Here is an 18,378-nt window from a genome sequence, read left to right as displayed (position 1 = left end):
GTTGACAATGCAAGACCAAGAAAACTTTTTTATTATATGTTTTTCAGTGAATAAATATCTGGTATTTTCAAAGTGAAAATTATACAATATATTTTTCACTAGTAAGAAACTATAGTATGGGTAAATATCTCAAAACATAAAATAACTAGAGCTATCACTAAAGGTGATGAATGTACCCCCCTCATGCACTGACACAGTACATTGCAATTTGACACACACAAGATTGCATAATTATGTGGACTGTATGTATACAAACCGTATGTATACAGTATAGTAACAAAAAACAAGTCCCATAACTATGCAGAATATTATATCTAAAAGAACGTAGCATGCACCATGCACAACTAAAGTTGGTACTGATCACTTGTGTGAAGTTTCATGAAATTATGTGCAAGGGTTCTGAAGATTAGGCACGCACAAGACTGCATATGCAGACTGCTTGTACACAGTATGTTTAGAAAAAACGAAGTCCAATAACTCTGCAATTTTTGTTGTTGAAAGAACCTAACATGCACACCTACTGTTGTTACTGATCACTTGTGTGAAGTTTCATTAAATTGTGTCAAGGGGATAAGAAGATATGGTGCGCACAAGATTGTGTCTATGTATATAGTATAGTAACAAAAAACAAAAAAGTCCCATAACTCTGCAATTTTTTTTTCTGAAAGAACCTAACATGCCCCATGCACAACTACTGTTGTTACTGATCACTTGTGTGAAGTTTCATTAAATTCTGTCAAGGGGATGAGGAGAGATGGAGCGCACAAGATTTTGTCAACGGACAGACAGACAACCAAAAACCAGTATACCCCCCCTTACAACTTTGTTGTCGGGGGGGTACAAAAAGACAATTTGTTTGTTTTACTTAAAAGATCAAAATATCTTGCACTCATGAACATCATATCTCACATTTTCACTCCTGGCATATAGTCACTTGTGAAAATACTATATCTGGCGTTCACTCATGTAATATATTTCAACCTTACACTGCATGAACAAATATCCTCTATATATTACTTTGGGGGGATACTTCAAACAAAAGGGGGAGTGCTGATAATCCAAAATAAAATGTCTGGTGCACAATTTCACATCCCCATAAAGTGTCATGTTTCAAATTGTGAAACATATGACACAAACCTTTAGACCCTTTATATTCATATTTGTTAAAGTCAAGGGCCATAACTCTGGTCTTGCAGAATGAAATCCAAAATATTTCCTCCCCAAGTGAACAACTTCATATGTTGAACAATATTCCTATAAGACTTTATGACTCTAGGTCAAACAGTTTTTCAGATTGTTTGCAAAAATACTTTTAGTAGGTTTTTTGCATATTTTTTGAAGAAAAAACCATAACTCTGGGTGAGTGATTTTCTTGTTGGGTTTAAACATCACACGACCGTTTAGTATAGGGGTAATTTCCAGATTTTCATGGTGGAAAAAAGACATGATGCCCCTCTGGGCATTATTTCACTCGACGGGCCCCTGGGTAGAACTACCCCCTTTCCCGTAAGCAAGCTGGATGGCTTCCCTCCCCCGCGAATTTTACTCTAAGTATGACCGGACCAACATCGTGAGGGGCAAAATAAAGTACGACCTTAACCCCTTAGCCCTGGGGACCCACGGTTTGGTTGGTCCCCAAAAAAAACCCCAAATTACAACTTAATTCCAAAAGATTCCCGTAAGGTTCCCGGACCCTAGGTCAAAACTTTTTGAAATAATGCAACCAAATTTTTTTGCCCCTTTTTGTTTAAAGTCTGAATAAGTCAAGGGCCAAAACTCTGGTCTTGCTGAGTGAAATCCCAAACAATGGAAAAATTTCAAGTAATAATCATGACCTAAATCAAGTACATGTCAAGATACGTGCAACAAAATCTCTTTACCGTATTTTCCGGACAATAGGCCACGGCCTAAATGTTATAAAAAGTTAAATTTTCAGGGGTGCGGCCTATGCGTCGAAGCTGCCTATACATAATTTTATTATTTTTAAATGGGCCTTTCCTGCGGCCTATACAATAGTTTTAATTTTTCACTTGCAATTTGAAAGCTGTTGAAATTCATCTTATGAATTTAGGGAGACACTCAAGTTTGTCTTTCTCTTGTTTCCACTGACGAACACATTTCTCATCAACCTAGGAAATAATTAAAAGTGCTCGTCAATTGAGATTTATTTTCAAAATGATTTTTGCTTTTATCAACGGTCTGTAAATCTCGGAAGTTATAAACATCTTGGTAAAATCTCCACGATTTCGGTGTGTATTTTATAACAAAATACAAACTGTGAAATTAGCTCAGTTGTTTCGCATCTCTATTGTTCTGTAGACAAAAGATGAATAGACACAAACAGACGATTACCAGTAGTACGTAAAATATGTATAATCTGATCAACATGTATATAAATATATATATATATATGTGAGCCAATTGTAAATATAATAGACACAAACAGTGACAGTTTCATAGAAGAGAAAGAACTACATTTCATAAAAATCTTGAATCCTGAACTTACTAGTGTTTGACTGTATTATCAATATCCTTTTGTTAAATCCGCCCGCTTCTTTGCGGACAGTTGTTGTTTATAATACGAGATCTGAGTACAGAATGGACAATTTTGCCGAAGGGACCTTTGAAAACAGCTTACGAAAACTAACATTCGGACTTAACAGTTCACTGCATTTGACGGATTAACAAGTGTGATTACCTGTAAATACAATCGATTTCAATGACTATTTATCGAGGACTTTCTTTATACGACATGGTCATGTTCGCTGCATTGTGGTGTATAGGCCGTGGCCAATATGCCGGAGCGGCCTATACGTTAAATTTTATTTCTGAAATAGTTGAAATATACGGCTGTGGCCAATACGGTGCAGCGGCCTATTGTCCGAAAAATACTGTAAGTCCTTTATGCAAACATTTTCAACTAAATCAAGGACCATAACTGGTTGTACTGAGTGAGATCCAAAGTTAGCGATGGTCCCCCAAAAAATGTTTTCACAAAGTTTCAAAGTTCACAGACAAGACCAATGAAATGAAAAAAACTCTAGCCAAGTCCTGAAACAAGGTATAGAAATTTACTTAAATCAATGAAGCCAGTCAGTGCAATGTCCGGTTTAATCAAGCAAGTAGCTGTGTAATTTCCCTATTTTGTAATTTTATACTACTCCAATCTCTTGGTGAACATTAATCTGCAGGAACCTTTAACATTCATCTTTTCCTTGAACTGTTCCATTAGCACATTTCCTTTTAAAGATAATTGTGGCTCATCAGAAAGACATAAATCACTTGATCAGAAAAATGTTATCCTCCACTATCATCATGATTCACTAAAGTGGTGATTTATTTTTCTCCTCAATGTGAGGAAGTTGTCACTAATTTGCAAAAAAGTTCATTCTAGATCAAGATCGGAACACTGCTTACCAATATGTTAACTGACTGCTGTGTATGTATATCCTTTCCGCAGCCTTAAAGGTCCATTACTAAGGGAAAGTGAGTTGGCAATTTTTTTCATAGCCAGTGCATAGACTTCTGCAAGACACTAAATAATGAAGATTGGCAGGTCAAAATTTACAGAAGGTCTTTGGAACTCAAAGAAATGTATGTGTATTATGTTGAAATTTCAATGAATCGACAGAATGACCCCCCAGGTCTTTTTAACTTTCTTCATACTTCATAGAAAAATAATTGTACACATACTGCGATTTATTTCGAATTTCTACATACCAACTTTCATTTTCCAATAAAATGAAATAGTTTTTGTGCTTTTTAAAAGAAATTAAAATGTTCACTTTCCTTAGTATAGGACCTTTAACGTATTAAAACGTATTAGCGCCTGATGGTCCTTTCACGCTTCCGTAGAATCAACATTTATTACATGAAATTTATTTTGAAAATATTTCTGAAATGTCTAGGTCTGCAGCTCTCAAATACGGTTACATCGTACATCCGAGGCATATACTGACACTCTCAGACAACATTAAAAATGACCTTTCAAGCTATCTGATGAAGTTCCAAAATTATCAATGTACCTTTGATCCATTACGAACCCCTGTGGGATTTGTGTTTATCTTTTTTGTAGATGAAAAGCTGACATGCAGTATTGATGCCCAGGTAATTTCAATTCGTTAGAAAAAGCTGAAAATTGACACCACAATAGCCAAAAAAAAAAAAAAAAGAAGTCCACGCGCATACATTTAGACGGGGTGACCCCTGCACGTGACCCCTGACTATCTACGAATCAAAATACGGCTTTCGTTTTCAAGTTTAGCATTTCTACTTTTATTTTCTTTACTTCCGGAAATAGCTGAAGGTCAAGTGACGTTATTTTATGTGTTGTCAAAAACATATATGTGCCTGGCAGGATCGCATAAATATGTGCTGGCCGTCCTAAGGTTATTAGGAAAATCATTTTTTATCTAAAAGTGAGTGTTTTTTCGACATTTTTTAACATGTTTGTACGAAAACTGACTTTTGAGACAAAAATGGCATAATAAAAATGCATTTTAGAAAATCTGTATATCCTTTCCGCAGCCTTAACGTATTAAAACGTATAAGCGTCTGATGGCCCTTTCACGCTTCCGTAGAATCAACATTTATTACATGAAATTTATTTTAAAAATATTTCTGAAATGTCTAGGTCTGCAGCTCTCAAATACGGTTATATCGTACATTCGAGGCATACACTGACACTCTCAGACAACATCAAAAATGACCTTTCGAGCTATTTGATGAAGTACCAAAATTATCAATGTACCCTTGGTCCGTTAAGAACCCCTGTGGGATTTGTGTTTATTCCGAGCTTAAATATCTTTTTGTATATGAAAAGCTGACATGCAGTACCAATGCCCAGGTAATTTCAATTCATTAGAAAGTGCTGAAAATTGACTCCACAACAGCAAAAAAAAAAAAAAAGTCCACGTGCCTACATTTAGACGGGGTGACCCCTGCGCATGATCCCTGACTATCTACAAATCAAAATACGGCTTTCGTTTTCAAGTTTAGCATTTCTAATTTCATTTTCTTTACTTCCTGAAATAGCTGATGGTCATTTAGTGACGTCATTTTATGTGTTGTCAAACACATATATATATCTGGCAGGATTGCATAAATATGTGCTGGCTGTCCTAAGGATATAAGCCCCCCTCCCTCCCCCAATAAAGAAGGCTTCCTTATTTCATCTAATGGCTTACATTAAAGACATATTAGAATCGAAATAATATACAGCAGAAACACGTTTTAATATTTCAAGCCAATACGAATTGGTTATAAGTCATGGGTATAATTCACTCAGGCTATGCCCTCCCGAACTTATTATGCAGGTGTATAACCTCTTTGTATTGGCTCGATACATTAAAACATGGTTCTACTATATATTATCTTTTAAATAAACTTTCATGTTCCCTTGGTTTAGGGATATGAGCCATTGGGGGAGTGTGGTGGTGTTGGAGATTCCAGTGTTAGTTAGATCAAGCTCCATATATGCATGCGACAAAGTTCATGCATCTACTATGCCAACAAAATGGATGTTGTGTTTTCACTTTTTTTGAGCCTATAATAAAGGTTGATACATCTTAAGATAAAACTTGAAACCTTATGTTAATATTTGTGTTGTCAGTTATGGCACCCTTGTAAGCAAAGAACCAAACAAGAATAGTTTATCAATGGCGGATCATTACATCTCAAATGAAAAATTCCACCTCCCCACTCCCTACCCGAGCTAGCACTGATTCAAGGGCCATTACCTGATTTGCAGAGCTTGCTCGAAAAGTTTTGGCAAAAGATTAAATAAATATGTAGGCTGATCTTGGTCCGCACTGGTCGCAAAGGCAGAATCACTTGCCCCCTGCAGGTTAAAGGTTAATTCATGTATGGAAGACAAGTTTTCAAGAATGATAGTATTCAGTACTAGAAATTGTGTTTATTTGGATTCTTTTGCATCCATACATGATCCTTTACTTATTTTTTCAGATTGTGAACTTTGATACAGTTTGAAGTGCACATATATCTAAATTAATTAATGCCTACTTGAAGTTTGATTTTTAGTTCCAATATCTAATTATCAAGACAATATCAACTTTGGGAGTTCAGTCATTGAGAGACTGAGGTTCAAAAGCTGGAAAGTCACCATATGACCTATAATTGTGTTGGCCTGACAGAGAAACATTGAAACCAGTACAAAAAACAAAGACAAACTGAACTGTTATAAGATTTTCTGTATAGCTTTAGGATGTGATGTTATAATAACAAACTTAGAGCTCTGAGATTCAATCCAATTTTCATAATAAACTCAATTTCAGGCTGCCATTAACAGAATATTTCCCAGATGACTAGGCCAATGCCCTATGTAGATCAATGCATTCTGTAAAAGTGTTGGTGTTCAAAAGAATATAACAGATAACATTCTTAAATACTGTACATTACAATAGTGAATGATATATGTTGGTACATCAAAATATTGTCTACTTGCACATGAGATTAAAGTAAGAAAAATTGGGGCATCTGAGAGTGTCCCTGTGATCTTGCTCTTTGAACAACTGACCCAAAATCAAGGGATCTTTCTGAATTGATACCTTTTATTATTTTATACCTTTCATTTTACCAAAACAAATCTAAATAATAATTATTATAGTTATAATAATGATATTAAATACTTAAAAAATTTAAGAAGAATCCCATCATTTTGGCACTTAATTCATGATTATTTAATTTCAAATAAAAAAATACAAAAAAAAAATGACACATGAACAAGATTTTACAAACTTTTTTGCAAAAAATGAAAAAGAAACTGGTCACTTTTAACTGCTATTTTAGCTAATGTAACTTTCACCTAACACTAGGACTCGGGTGTCATTACCATAAATCAGCCTAAATCAGTGTTACCAATCATTTCAACAAGATTAAGATATTAATAATGGAGCAACTAATTACATTTTAGCTTAATTAAAGTAACACAATTTTCCATAATCCTTTTTCCCCCTAATCATGATTATCTGTGAAATAAATGCACATGATTTTCCTGGTAGTATGTACTATTTGATGACTGTATATAGAGACTTTGGAAACTAAAATGGTACAGTAAATGTTGCATTATGCCATGCAATATACATGCAAGTAAGTTGTTCAATACTTATGGAGAACACCTGTACTGGTAAAGAATCAAGAAACACTGGTTTGGTTAACCAGGTGCAATAAATATATGAAATATTGTTGAAAATTAGCAATAAATCCTGGCAACTAAACAAACCAATCTTAAGTTAGCTGAAAAAATAACTAATTCTTAACCTGAAGTATTCTAATGATAAGTGTCAAGCACTCAACTCATGGATTTGAACTACCCCTGTGAAAAAGGTTCATGAACTTCATGAATTTATTCATGAACAAATTCATGAAATAGTTCATGAATAAATATTCATGAGTGTCAAAATTTATGTTTCATGAATTTAAAATAATACATGAACAAGTTAATATTGAAATTTATGAAATATAAATTTTGAGTTTCATGAATTTTAATTCATGATCAAATTCATGAATATTGAAATTAATGAAACATAAATTTTGATTCTCATGAATGTTTATTCATTAATTTTAATTCATGAACAAGTTCATGAATATTGAAATTCATGAAACATAAATTTTGATTCTCATGAATATTTATTCATTAATTTTAATTCATGAACAAGTTCATGAATATTGAAATTCATGAAACATAAATTTTGATTCTCATGAATATTTATTCATGAACAAAGTCATGAACATTGAAATTCATGAAATGTAAATTTTGGTTTTCATTAATTTTTATTCATTAACTTGATATTCATTGTTCATGAATTAAAAATCATACATGAATTTTAATTCATGAATATTGAAATTCATCAAACATAAATTTTAATTTTCATGAATATTTATTCATGAACTATTTTTGTAAAAAAAAAAAAAAAAAAAAAAAAAAAGAAGAAAAGTTCATGAACAAATTCATGAACTAGTCAAGGAAACCTTGTAGGAGTGTAGCACTATGAAACCTGAATGATCTGCATGTAATGGAATTCTTTTAACAATTTTGGTAGAGCTTGATACAAGAAAAAATCCTGTAGGTCAAAGCGTTGTTCAGTTAGCCTGACCAGAGACTGTCACAAATTGACATACGGGCCTTATTTTATCTGTATTGTAAATTCAGGTATTGCATCATCTTTTTGTAAATTTTTGAGTTATTGAGGTAAATGTCAGATTTCACGCATGAAATACCTCTCATGTTTTTCTGTATTTCATAACTTAAATTTCCATGTAAATTTCATTAAATTCTGTTCAGTAATAAGAAAGTTGATATTTTATAAACTTCAGTAATTTATGTTTTTATCCCCAAAACCACTATAATGGGCCTCAAATTGTCAATTTAAATTCGCGCCAAAGTAGTTAGATTCCCCGGCTATATCGTGAATCCCGTGAAAATGACAATAGTCGGAGTCCACGGCTTAGCCGTGAATCCTATGAAATTTAGTATTTGGCGGGACATTATCCTTTAAATAGACTGGACTAGATATGCCTTGCGCACACCACCTTCCGACTTTATAGACGAATCTATGTCTGAATTATTTTCTTGCTAGAAATTTATGCTCGATCGAGGTAAGAAATTTATTTGTTAGATTTTTGTATGATTTTTGCATTACGATTTTTATTTGGTAAATTTTTGTGCATTCTACAGAATTCTGTAACATTTACTTTTCGGCATATGATTTTGGCTAGTTTCGGTATGTCAGGATGATTTATTAAATTTTTCAGACTTTTGTAATTATTTCGAAAAGAGGAATCTAAAATGTTTCATTTATATAAGATGTAAAATTTGTACTGAAATTTGTAACATGATATTTATAAGTACTTTGTTTCAAAAACTTATGTCAAACATTTCGTTATTATGGAACGCCATTACTGCATTGTATTGTTATGTATAAATTTATATGGCAAGTCTAGTGCCATGTTTGTAATTTATTATTGTAATTTGTAATTGTGTGCCAGTCTATAGCACATCTAATTAATGTCCGTTGTAGTGTATGGCATTAGATATTATATGGATGCCAACTCTCATATAACGTTTGATTTACTTTGAATTTTGTTAATTTGTAGTTGTAAATAATAGCTGCAGTTTATCATATCCGTATCTATAATGTTTCATCATATACTTTTCATATCTTTTTCATACTTTAACTTTAGTCTTTTAAGTAAGTAATTAATTTTGGTAATAATGGAAGTAATAAGTGACGTAGTTTAATCATGTGACGTTTGAACTTAGTAGCACATATATTTTGTATAAGTAGCACGTATTATTTATGGGAGCCTACGGAGGATGGTGTACCCAAAGGAGCAGTTTTTATGCCCTGATTTTTTGTTTTGCTATGGTGCTTACCATATGTTATATATTTTAGCTTCTTCCGCCAGACGATTTTACCTGGTGATGTCATAACCCGGAAGTACAATGCCCGAGGTTCACTTGTCTTCACTCGCCTGGATGTGATATTCCCAGCGCAGAGCTTTCGTCCCATGGTTGTGCCGTAAACCGCAAAGACGATGATTTTTGTTATCCTCTGAAGTCAGCTCAGGGATGCAATCACCTACCACCATAGGGAGCCAACACGGAATCAACGTATTCACGGTTTAAAGGGACTGGATTTTGAGATATGTTTTGTTTGTGCTACTTAAAGTTCACAATTGAATTAAAGAACTGTGTCACGTCAGATTAGAATGGACTATAAGAACTTTTGTATCTAGAGATACTGAACTTTCTTTTTTTTTCTTTCTTATAATCAGTTTTTTTTCTTTTCATATCTATTCATTGTTAATAATCATCTTATGTAAATAAATTTGTAAATATTGTAAAGGGTGTTGATTTGTTTTGATGGTTACTGTCGCCGGTACGGCCTTTCCTGTCACAATGGTGTCAGAAGTGGGATTGGTCGACCAGACACAGTAGCTATTCGAACATTATTAACACCCATTTAACTGCAGCAATAATTTGTAAAGATTCCTCTTGTTTTGTTCTATTGGTACACATATAATAGTTTTATTCATTTTTCAGAGTGACGTCTTACCTCAGACAAGACAAGACAGATCCATAGCTTCAGCTAACCAGCTTTAGTGGTCACAGACTGATAGACAGTTGTTTACGACACTTGGATTCTGGGGTGAGTTCGTTCCTTTTATTTTTCTTTTGGGTTTATTTTGTGTCACTCTATGATTAAGCCACCATATATCTGTGCTGAGAGTGACCGCCCTTGACAAGGAGAGTTATCCTACTCACTTTTACTTGTGCGTCGCCCTACTTCTCCCAGTGATCCTAATATGTATTAGTGTACTGTACACATACTAGATACAGTATTTTACTTTGTGTGTGTTAGCAAGATTGTTTACTTGCATATACTTTTACCTACTTTTAAGTTTTAGTGCTACACAGTTGTGTTATACCTATACTTTATCTTAGGATAAAACACTTTGATTTATTTTTGTTTATTTGTTACACTAAAGTGTTAACACCAGTTACAGTTGATTGATATTTGATAAGGCTAGGGTATTGTTGCAGCCTACTGTCACTGTACTTTGTTGCTTGTTGCCTATGCAACCTTGATTGACACATAGTACTGTTGCGCAACTTAGTGTATTATTATTTTAGTGAGGACGTTTTGTGTAGTATATACGTAGTGTATAGTACTTTGTTTTTGGCTTCAGTGGTAACTGTATAGCTTTAGTGTAAACTAGTGTAGTCTAGTATTCCCTCACGATTGTTTATTTAGTGTCTCAGGTTGTTATAGTAGCTGTTGTACTGTAGTGTTATATAGTGTTAACGTAGTGTAATCATGACTAGTGTAGTAGAGTTAACGAAGGTAGGAAAGGAGTTAGGTTATGAAGGAGAGGAGTTACGTAACTTTGTTAAGGAAGAGCAGGCCAGGGAACGTGAGGAAAGACATAGTAGATTAGAGGCAGAGAAAGATAGAGTAGAAGCAGAGAAGGAAAGGTTAGAGTTAGAAGCTAGATTGCAGAAAGAAAAGATAGAATATGAAAAACAAAGTAGTTTAGAAGCAGAGAGATTAAGAGTAGAAGCAGAAAAGAATAGATTAGAAGCAGATAGGGAAAGATTAGAGTTAGAAGCTAGGTTGCAGAAGGAAAAGATAGAGTATGAACGTAAGTTAGAATTAGATAAGTTAGAATACGGACGTAAGTTAGAACAGGATAAGTTAGAAATGGAAAAGGAGAAGTTAATGTTAGCTAGGAAGTTAGAAACAGAGAAGGAGGAAGCAGAAAGTAGGAGATTAGAAACAGAGCATAAGTTTAAGACAGACTTAGAAAAGATGAGTAAGAAAAAGGTAAAGGTTAAGATGTCTCCCTTTGATGAGAAAATTGATTCCATGGATGCGTACTTGAATGTGTACGAAACGTACGCTGTTGCGCAGGATTGGGATAAAGAGATATGGTCACTTAACTTACCGTTCCTTCTAAAGGGTACGGCAAGAGAGGTTTTTGATAGGCTTCCGTTGGAAGATAGGAAGGATTATGATAAACTGAAAGCCGCTTTGCTGCGTCAGTTCGAACTCACTGACGATGGCTATAAGAAAAAGTTTAGAACTGAGAGGCCTCGGGATAATGAGACCTTTGTGATGTTTCTAGCCAGAATAAGTAGATATTTAGATGGTTGGCTTAGACTGAGTAAGGTAGATAAAACGTACGAAGGATTGTTAGATTTTATTCTTAGGGACCAATTTTTAGATGTATGTAATAGAGAACTATACCAGAATTTGAGTAGTAAGAGGTTAGTTAAAGCTAAGGATGTAGCAGAAGATGCAGATTTGTTTGCAAAGACTCGAGGAGGTCCCAAGTATGTCGTGAATCGAACCAATAAGGACCGGAGCTATAAACCATATGAAATACCTCAGAGACAGTATCCTAGTAGTCGTAATGTAGGCACTAGTAATAGAGGTAGTAGCAATGTTGCTAATAGAGGTAGAGGTTTTCAACCCTTTGGTGTACTGAAGTGTAATAAGTGTGGTCGAATAGGGCATAGCTCATATTACTGTAGGAGTGGAAAGTACGGCGGTAATAGTGCCAATGCAGCAGCAGAGTTAGAGGTAGAGCAGGAACAGGAAAGTAGTAAAGGGGAGAATAGAAATAGTAAGGAAAGTAGAAATAGAGGTAGAGGCCGTGACCGATCTAGGAGTAGAGGTAGAGGAAGAAATAGAGATAGAGATAGGAGTAAGTCAAGTAGGTCAGAGAGTGGAAATAGTATTATAGAACTAAGTGATGTTGAGGAGTTAGGTATGCTTAGTGTAAGTACATGTCCTACAAAACCCGGTACTTGTAATGGTAGGGATGTAATCGCTATGCGAGATACAGGCTGTACATGTGTGATAGTGAAACGGAACTTAGTAGAAGCAAGTCAGTTTTTAGAGAAAACCCGTAGATGTAAGTACATAGATGGGAGTGAACATAGGCTAGATGTAGCTAGAATAGATATTGATTGTCCGTATTTCAAGGGTACAGTAGAGGCGTTGGTTGTAGATAATCCTACCAATGATGTTATAATTGGTAACGTAGAGGGAGCTGTAGAACCTCAGTTTAGTAGTTTAGCGTCAGCAGTAGAAACTAGGGCGCAAGCCAAAGTTAAGAAGCAGGTAAAGCTTAAAGTTCCGTCTCAGATTTTAGATATATCTAGAGAGGAATTCTTAGAAAAGCAACAGAAAGATAGCACGTTAGATTTGTGTAGAAAGAAGGCTGAGGAAGGTACGATTAAGCAGTGTAGAGGTAAAGGTTCAGTTAGGTTTGAGATAAGGAATAGATTGTTATATAGAGAGTATACCGCCCAGAATTTAGACAAAAGTAGACAGTTGATTGTACCTAAATGTCTTAGAGAAACTGTGATGAAAGTTGCACATGATTCGTTACTGTCAGGCCATTTAGGTATAAGGAAAACTAGTGATAGGGTATTAGGCGAATTTTACTGGCCAGGAGTAATGGCAGAGGTTAGGAGGTACTGTCAGTCATGTAGTATTTGTCAACGTACTATAGCTAAGGGTAGAGTAAGTAAAGTTCCGTTAGGAAAAATGCCTTTGATTGATACTCCGTTTAAGAGAGTTGCCGTCGATATCGTTGGTCCGATCGAACCTATGACTGATAGGAAAAACAGGTACATTTTGACTATGGTAGATTATGCTACTAGATATCCAGAAGCTATACACTACCTAGTATTGAAACTGAGAGAGTAGCACAGGCATTGGTAGATATGTATAGTAGATTAGGAGTGCCAGAGGAAATGCTTACCGATTGTGGATCGCAGTTTACGTCAGACAGAAGTAAGTCTATACCAGATAAGGGTATTTTAAGTAAGGTTGGAGCAGCTATTGTAGAGGAGGATCAGAGAGATTATGACAGATTAGATCCGAATGAAAGTAGTGATGAGTTTTCGAGTAGAGTAGAAAAGGATATAGTTTTGTGTCCTATAAAGCAGGGTACAGAAACGTACAAAGATGTAGAGGTAAATCCAGAGTTACCAGTAGCATGTAAACAGGAAGTAGTAGATTTGTTAGACAATTTCTCAAATGTATTGACAGATATTTATTTTGTATGTGTATTTTTATTGATATTTTTTAAGTTTATCTCAAATTTCGGCGCCATTGCAGTTCCGCTCACAGATTTGACGAAAAAGGGTCAGCCAAATCTTGTAGAGTGGGGTGAAAGTCAAGAAAAGGCTTTCCAGACTTTGAAGGCTAGCTTAATGGGTCCGCCTATTTTGAAGTTGCCAGATTTAGATCAGACTTTTATATTGAGAGTAGATGCTTCAGATTTAGGTTTAGGCTCAGTATTACTTCAGGAAAGTGATGGAGAGAAATTACCTGTATGCTAGTAGAAAATTGCTACCTAGGGAGCAAAAGTACTCAGTGATAGAGAAGGAGTGTTTAGCGATAGTATGGGCAGTAGCTAAGTTTCACCGGTATTTGTTCGGTAAAGACTTTGTATTAGAGACAGATCATCAGCCGCTCACTTATTTGAATAAAGCGAAACTTAGCAATTCCAGGCTGATGAGATGGGCATTGGCATTGCAGCCATATAGGATCAGTATTAGAGCAATTCCTGGTAGAGAAAATGTAGGTGCAGATTATTTAAGTAGAGTGTAGACAGGTGGCTATATTATATGGTGTACAGATAGTGACAGCGTGTTTTTTTTTTTGTTGTGTTTGCTATGTGCAGTATGCCAATTTGTTTTCATTTAAGAAAATTATAAATTTTCTTTTTAAGGGGGGACGTGTGTCACAAATTGACATACGGGCCTTATTTTATCTGTATTGTAAATGCAGATATTGCATCATCTTTTTGTAAATTTTTGAGTAATTGAGGTAAATGTCAGATTTCACGCATAGAATACCTCTCATGTTTTTCTGTATTTCATAACTTAAATTTCCATGTAAATTTCATTAAATTCTGTTCAGTAATAAGAAAGTTGATATTTTATAAACTTCAGTAATTTATGTTTTTATCCCCAAAACCACTATAATGGGCCTCAAATTGTCAATTTAAATTCGCGCCAAAGTAGTTAGATTCCCCGGCTATATCGTGAATCCCGTGAAAATGACAATAGTCGGAGTCCACGGCTTAGCCGTGAATCCTATGAAATTTAGTATTTGGCGGGACATTATCCTTCAAATAGACTGGACTAGATATGCCTTGCGCACACCACCTTCCGACTTTATAGACGAATCTATGTCTGAATTATTTTCTTGCTAGAAATTTATGCTCGATCGAGGTAAGAAAATTTATTTGTTAGATTTTTGTATGATTTTTGCATTACGATTTTTATTTGGTAAAATTTTTGTGCATTCTACAGAATTCTGTAACATTTACTTTTCGGCATATGATTTTGGCTAGTTTCGTATGTCAGGATGATTTATTAAATTTTTCAGACTTTTGTAAATTATTTCGAAAGAGGAATCTAAAATGTTTCATTTATATAAATGATTTGTACTGAAATTTGTAACATGATATTTATAAAGTACTTTGTTTCAAAAACTTATGTCAAACATTTCGTTATTATGGAACGCCATTACTGCATTGTATTGTTATGTATAAATTTATATGGCAAGTCTAGTGCCATGTTTGTAATATATTATTGTAATTTGTAATTGTGTGCCAGTCTATAGCACATCTAATTAATGTCCGTTGTAGTGTATGGCATTAGATATTATATGGATGCCAACTCTCATATAACGTTTGATTTACATTGAATTTTGTTAATTTGTAGTTGTAAATAATAGCTGCAGTTTATCATATCCGTATCTATAATGTTTCATCATATACTTTTCATATCTTTTACATACTTTAACTTTAGTCTTTTAAGTAAGTAATTAATTTTGGTAATAATGGAAGTAATAAGTGACGTAGTTTAATCATGTGACGTTTGAACTTAGTAGCACATATATTTTGTATAAGTAGCACGTATTATTTATGGGAGCCTACGGAGGTATGGTGTACCCAAAGGAGCAGTTTTATGCCCTGACTTTTTGTTTTGCTATGGTGCTTACCATATGTTATATATTTTAGCTTCTTCCGCCAGACGATTTTACCTGGTGATGTCATAACCCGGAAGTACAATGCCCGAGGTTCACTTGTCTTCACTCGCCTGGATGTGATATTCCCAGCGCAGAGCTTTCGTCCCATGGTTGTGCCGTAAACCGCAAAGACGATGATTTTTGTTATCCTCTGAAGTCAGCTCAGGGATGCAATCACCTACCACCATAGGGAGCCAACACGGAATCAACGTATTCACGGTTTAAAGGGACTGTATTTTGAATTTAGAAGCTACGTTTTGTTTGTGCTACTTAAAGTTCACAATTGAATTAAAGAACTGTGTCACGTCAGATTAGAATGGACTATAAGAACTTTTGTATCTAGAGATACTGAACTTTCTTTTTTTTTCTTTCTTATAATCAGTTTTTTTTCTTTTCATATCTATTCATTGTTAATAATCATCTTATATAAATAAATTTGTAAATATTGTAAAGGGTGTTGATTTGTTTTGATGGTTACTGTCGCCGGTACGGCCTTTCCTGTCACAGAGACTGTTTTTTAGTCTCTGCTGAGTCACTGTGACGATGACATTTTCCACCCTCGACAAATGACATGTTGAGTAAAACAGTAAACTAGAGTGGGATTGGGAGCATAATAAGAAGTAAACAATTGCTGTATAAAATACAAAACATTAAGTTAAACAATGTATAATTTACTTTAATGTCAAGATTGAAATTCAGATACATGTACTAGCTTTGCTTCAGGGTAGTGAAAACTTGTGACATTCTAAAACGATTTTTTTTATTTTTTAAATGAATGATTTATGACAACACCATAATTACTTATTTGATTTTCAGTATACTCATGTTCCTTTTAAACATTTCCTATCTGTAGTATGATAATTATTTCCTTCTTATTTGCTGCATAAACTTCTCAAAAATTGCTGAATCACATGTGCAAAAAATTTCCCAGCATGCAACAAAATAATGGAAACTGATCATGTGACATTATGAATTTAATGTTCATGAACATTCATGAAAAGTTCATGAACTTATTCATTTATTGTAAAAGGTAATAAACCTAAGTTTTATTTTTAATGAATGAACAGTTCAGAAACTCACAATTGGGTTCAAGATCTAGTTACACTGAACTAGAAAAAGGTTTTGGATTTTAGTACTTTTAATGAACCTGTGTTCATGAGCAATTTTGGTTCTTAGTCTTAGTCTAGACCAACAGTAACTGTTCAGGAACTGGTAAAGTTCTATAAGTTCTTGAAATTTTGCAGTTTTTGAACCAATGTTCAAGAGCTATCATTGTTCTAGAATCACAGTCTAAGAACTGTTATGTTGGTTCAAGAACAGTTCTCTATGTTCTTAAGAAGTTCTTGAATGTTCAAGAACTTAATACTATTTCTAGAACATTTTTACAGGGTCATAACCCTGTAGTTCCTGAATCACAATTTCAATCATTACCTAAATTTCATTTTCAAGTTCATGAATTTCTTAAATCATTTAATGGATTTTCTGAAATGTTCATGAACTACATTTATAAGTTCATGAAATGAAAGCAATATTCTTGAACTTGAGACTTCATGAATTTAAGTTCGTGAACTTTTCCTTGTAGTTCATGAACTTTTTTTTTTTTTGATAATTCATGAAGTTCATGAACCTCTTTCACAGGGGTAAACTTAAAGGACACTTTCTGAATCTACTGTCTTTTCTCAAAACACAGCTTTCTTGACAACAGAACTCGGAACTGGGAATCAATGACCTTCTGTAATGGCTTGAGACAAGACAAAACCAAATCCTGCTAAAACAATAAAAAAAAAGAAAATATGATTTATCAGCAGACAAATTCAGCATGGCTATCTGAGATAAGTCAGTTTGGCTGCCTGTAAATTAGATCCTCATTAAAGGAAAATGGATTTTGTCTTGGATGATGGAATGGAAATGGATGACAATAGACGAATAACCATAATCAAATTTGCTTTGGATGCTAAAACAACAGGTTTTCTATGTATTATTTGTTCATACTTAATCAAATAAAACTTAAAAAGGTTTAACGTGATCCCTAATGCTTTCTTTCTATTTGATTATCAATCTAATTTAAGTGAAGTTTGTAAATATCATCAATAAATTGGTAGCATTAACAAAGAGGGACTTCAGATAGTTTACTTTTTACTTAATTACATTGTCTTAACCATTAAAGGTTTATAATCCATTTGTTTAAAATGTGGCTGCCACATTTTACGTTATGAACATAAAATACATTAATTTCTAATAATTACTTTCATTCACATTTGTCAAAGGTTTGAATATTACTGAATGTACTAGAACCTTTTATTGAATCTATTTTAACATTTTGAAAGACACAGTGATTGTATTTAATATAATGAAAAGTCAGTTTAGGCAGAAAAGTTTTGCTGGTTTGCTATGGCAACCAATTTCACTGAAAATTCCCCCCCCACACCCACCTTAATTTTTGTCTTAAAGTTTCATGCAAGTTTGGGAATAAATCAAGTTACAGAGGAATAGCTCACCATTCTGCAAATTAATTCTCATAAAATTATGACTTTTTTCTTTTCAAATTGTGTTTTTTCCTGACAGGGAAGAACTCATTTTTGGCCATAAAACTGGAAGTTTTGAAGATATCAGATCCTACTACCTCCCTCTAAGACCTTAGTTTATATCTGGATTTGGCAAAATAAATGAACGAGAGCACCGCAATGTGGAGCAATATATGCCCGAAGGTATGACCTTTGACCCCTAAGTGTGACCTTGACCTTGCAGCTAGCCATCCTGAACCTGCTCTCTGCACATCGTCTCAATGTTGTGAACATTTGTG

General features: G+C 34.2%; 2 protein-coding genes across 2 annotated transcripts in view; one reads left to right on the top strand and one right to left on the bottom strand.

The window, feature by feature from the left end:
- Window positions 1-18,378, bottom strand: part of LOC123525401 (cAMP-specific 3',5'-cyclic phosphodiesterase 4C-like) — an 831,602-nt gene that overhangs the window by 769,850 nt on the left and 43,374 nt on the right. The gene's annotated exons all lie outside the window — the stretch shown is intronic.
- On the top strand, window positions 8,124-13,864 carry LOC128555503 (eukaryotic translation initiation factor 3 subunit A-like). Its single transcript, XM_053537895.1, has 2 exons — window positions 8,124-8,616; window positions 9,414-13,864. Exon 2 carries the CDS (start codon window positions 10,839-10,841, stop codon window positions 13,236-13,238), a length of 2,400 nt encoding a protein of 799 aa, XP_053393870.1. The 5' UTR covers window positions 8,124-8,616; window positions 9,414-10,838; the 3' UTR covers window positions 13,239-13,864.

The sequence above is a fragment of the Mercenaria mercenaria genome, chromosome 3, assembly GCF_021730395.1.
Source record: "Mercenaria mercenaria strain notata chromosome 3, MADL_Memer_1, whole genome shotgun sequence".
Classification (NCBI taxonomy): Eukaryota; Metazoa; Mollusca; class Bivalvia; order Venerida; family Veneridae; genus Mercenaria; species Mercenaria mercenaria.
This window is presented reverse-complemented; position numbering and strand designations above follow the sequence as displayed.

What these genes read in the sequence shown, in the direction of transcription:
- LOC128555503 (XM_053537895.1), top strand. Translation starts at nt 10,839, where the DNA reads ATGACTAGTGTAGTAGAGTTAACGAAGGTAGGAAAGGAGTTAGGTTAT.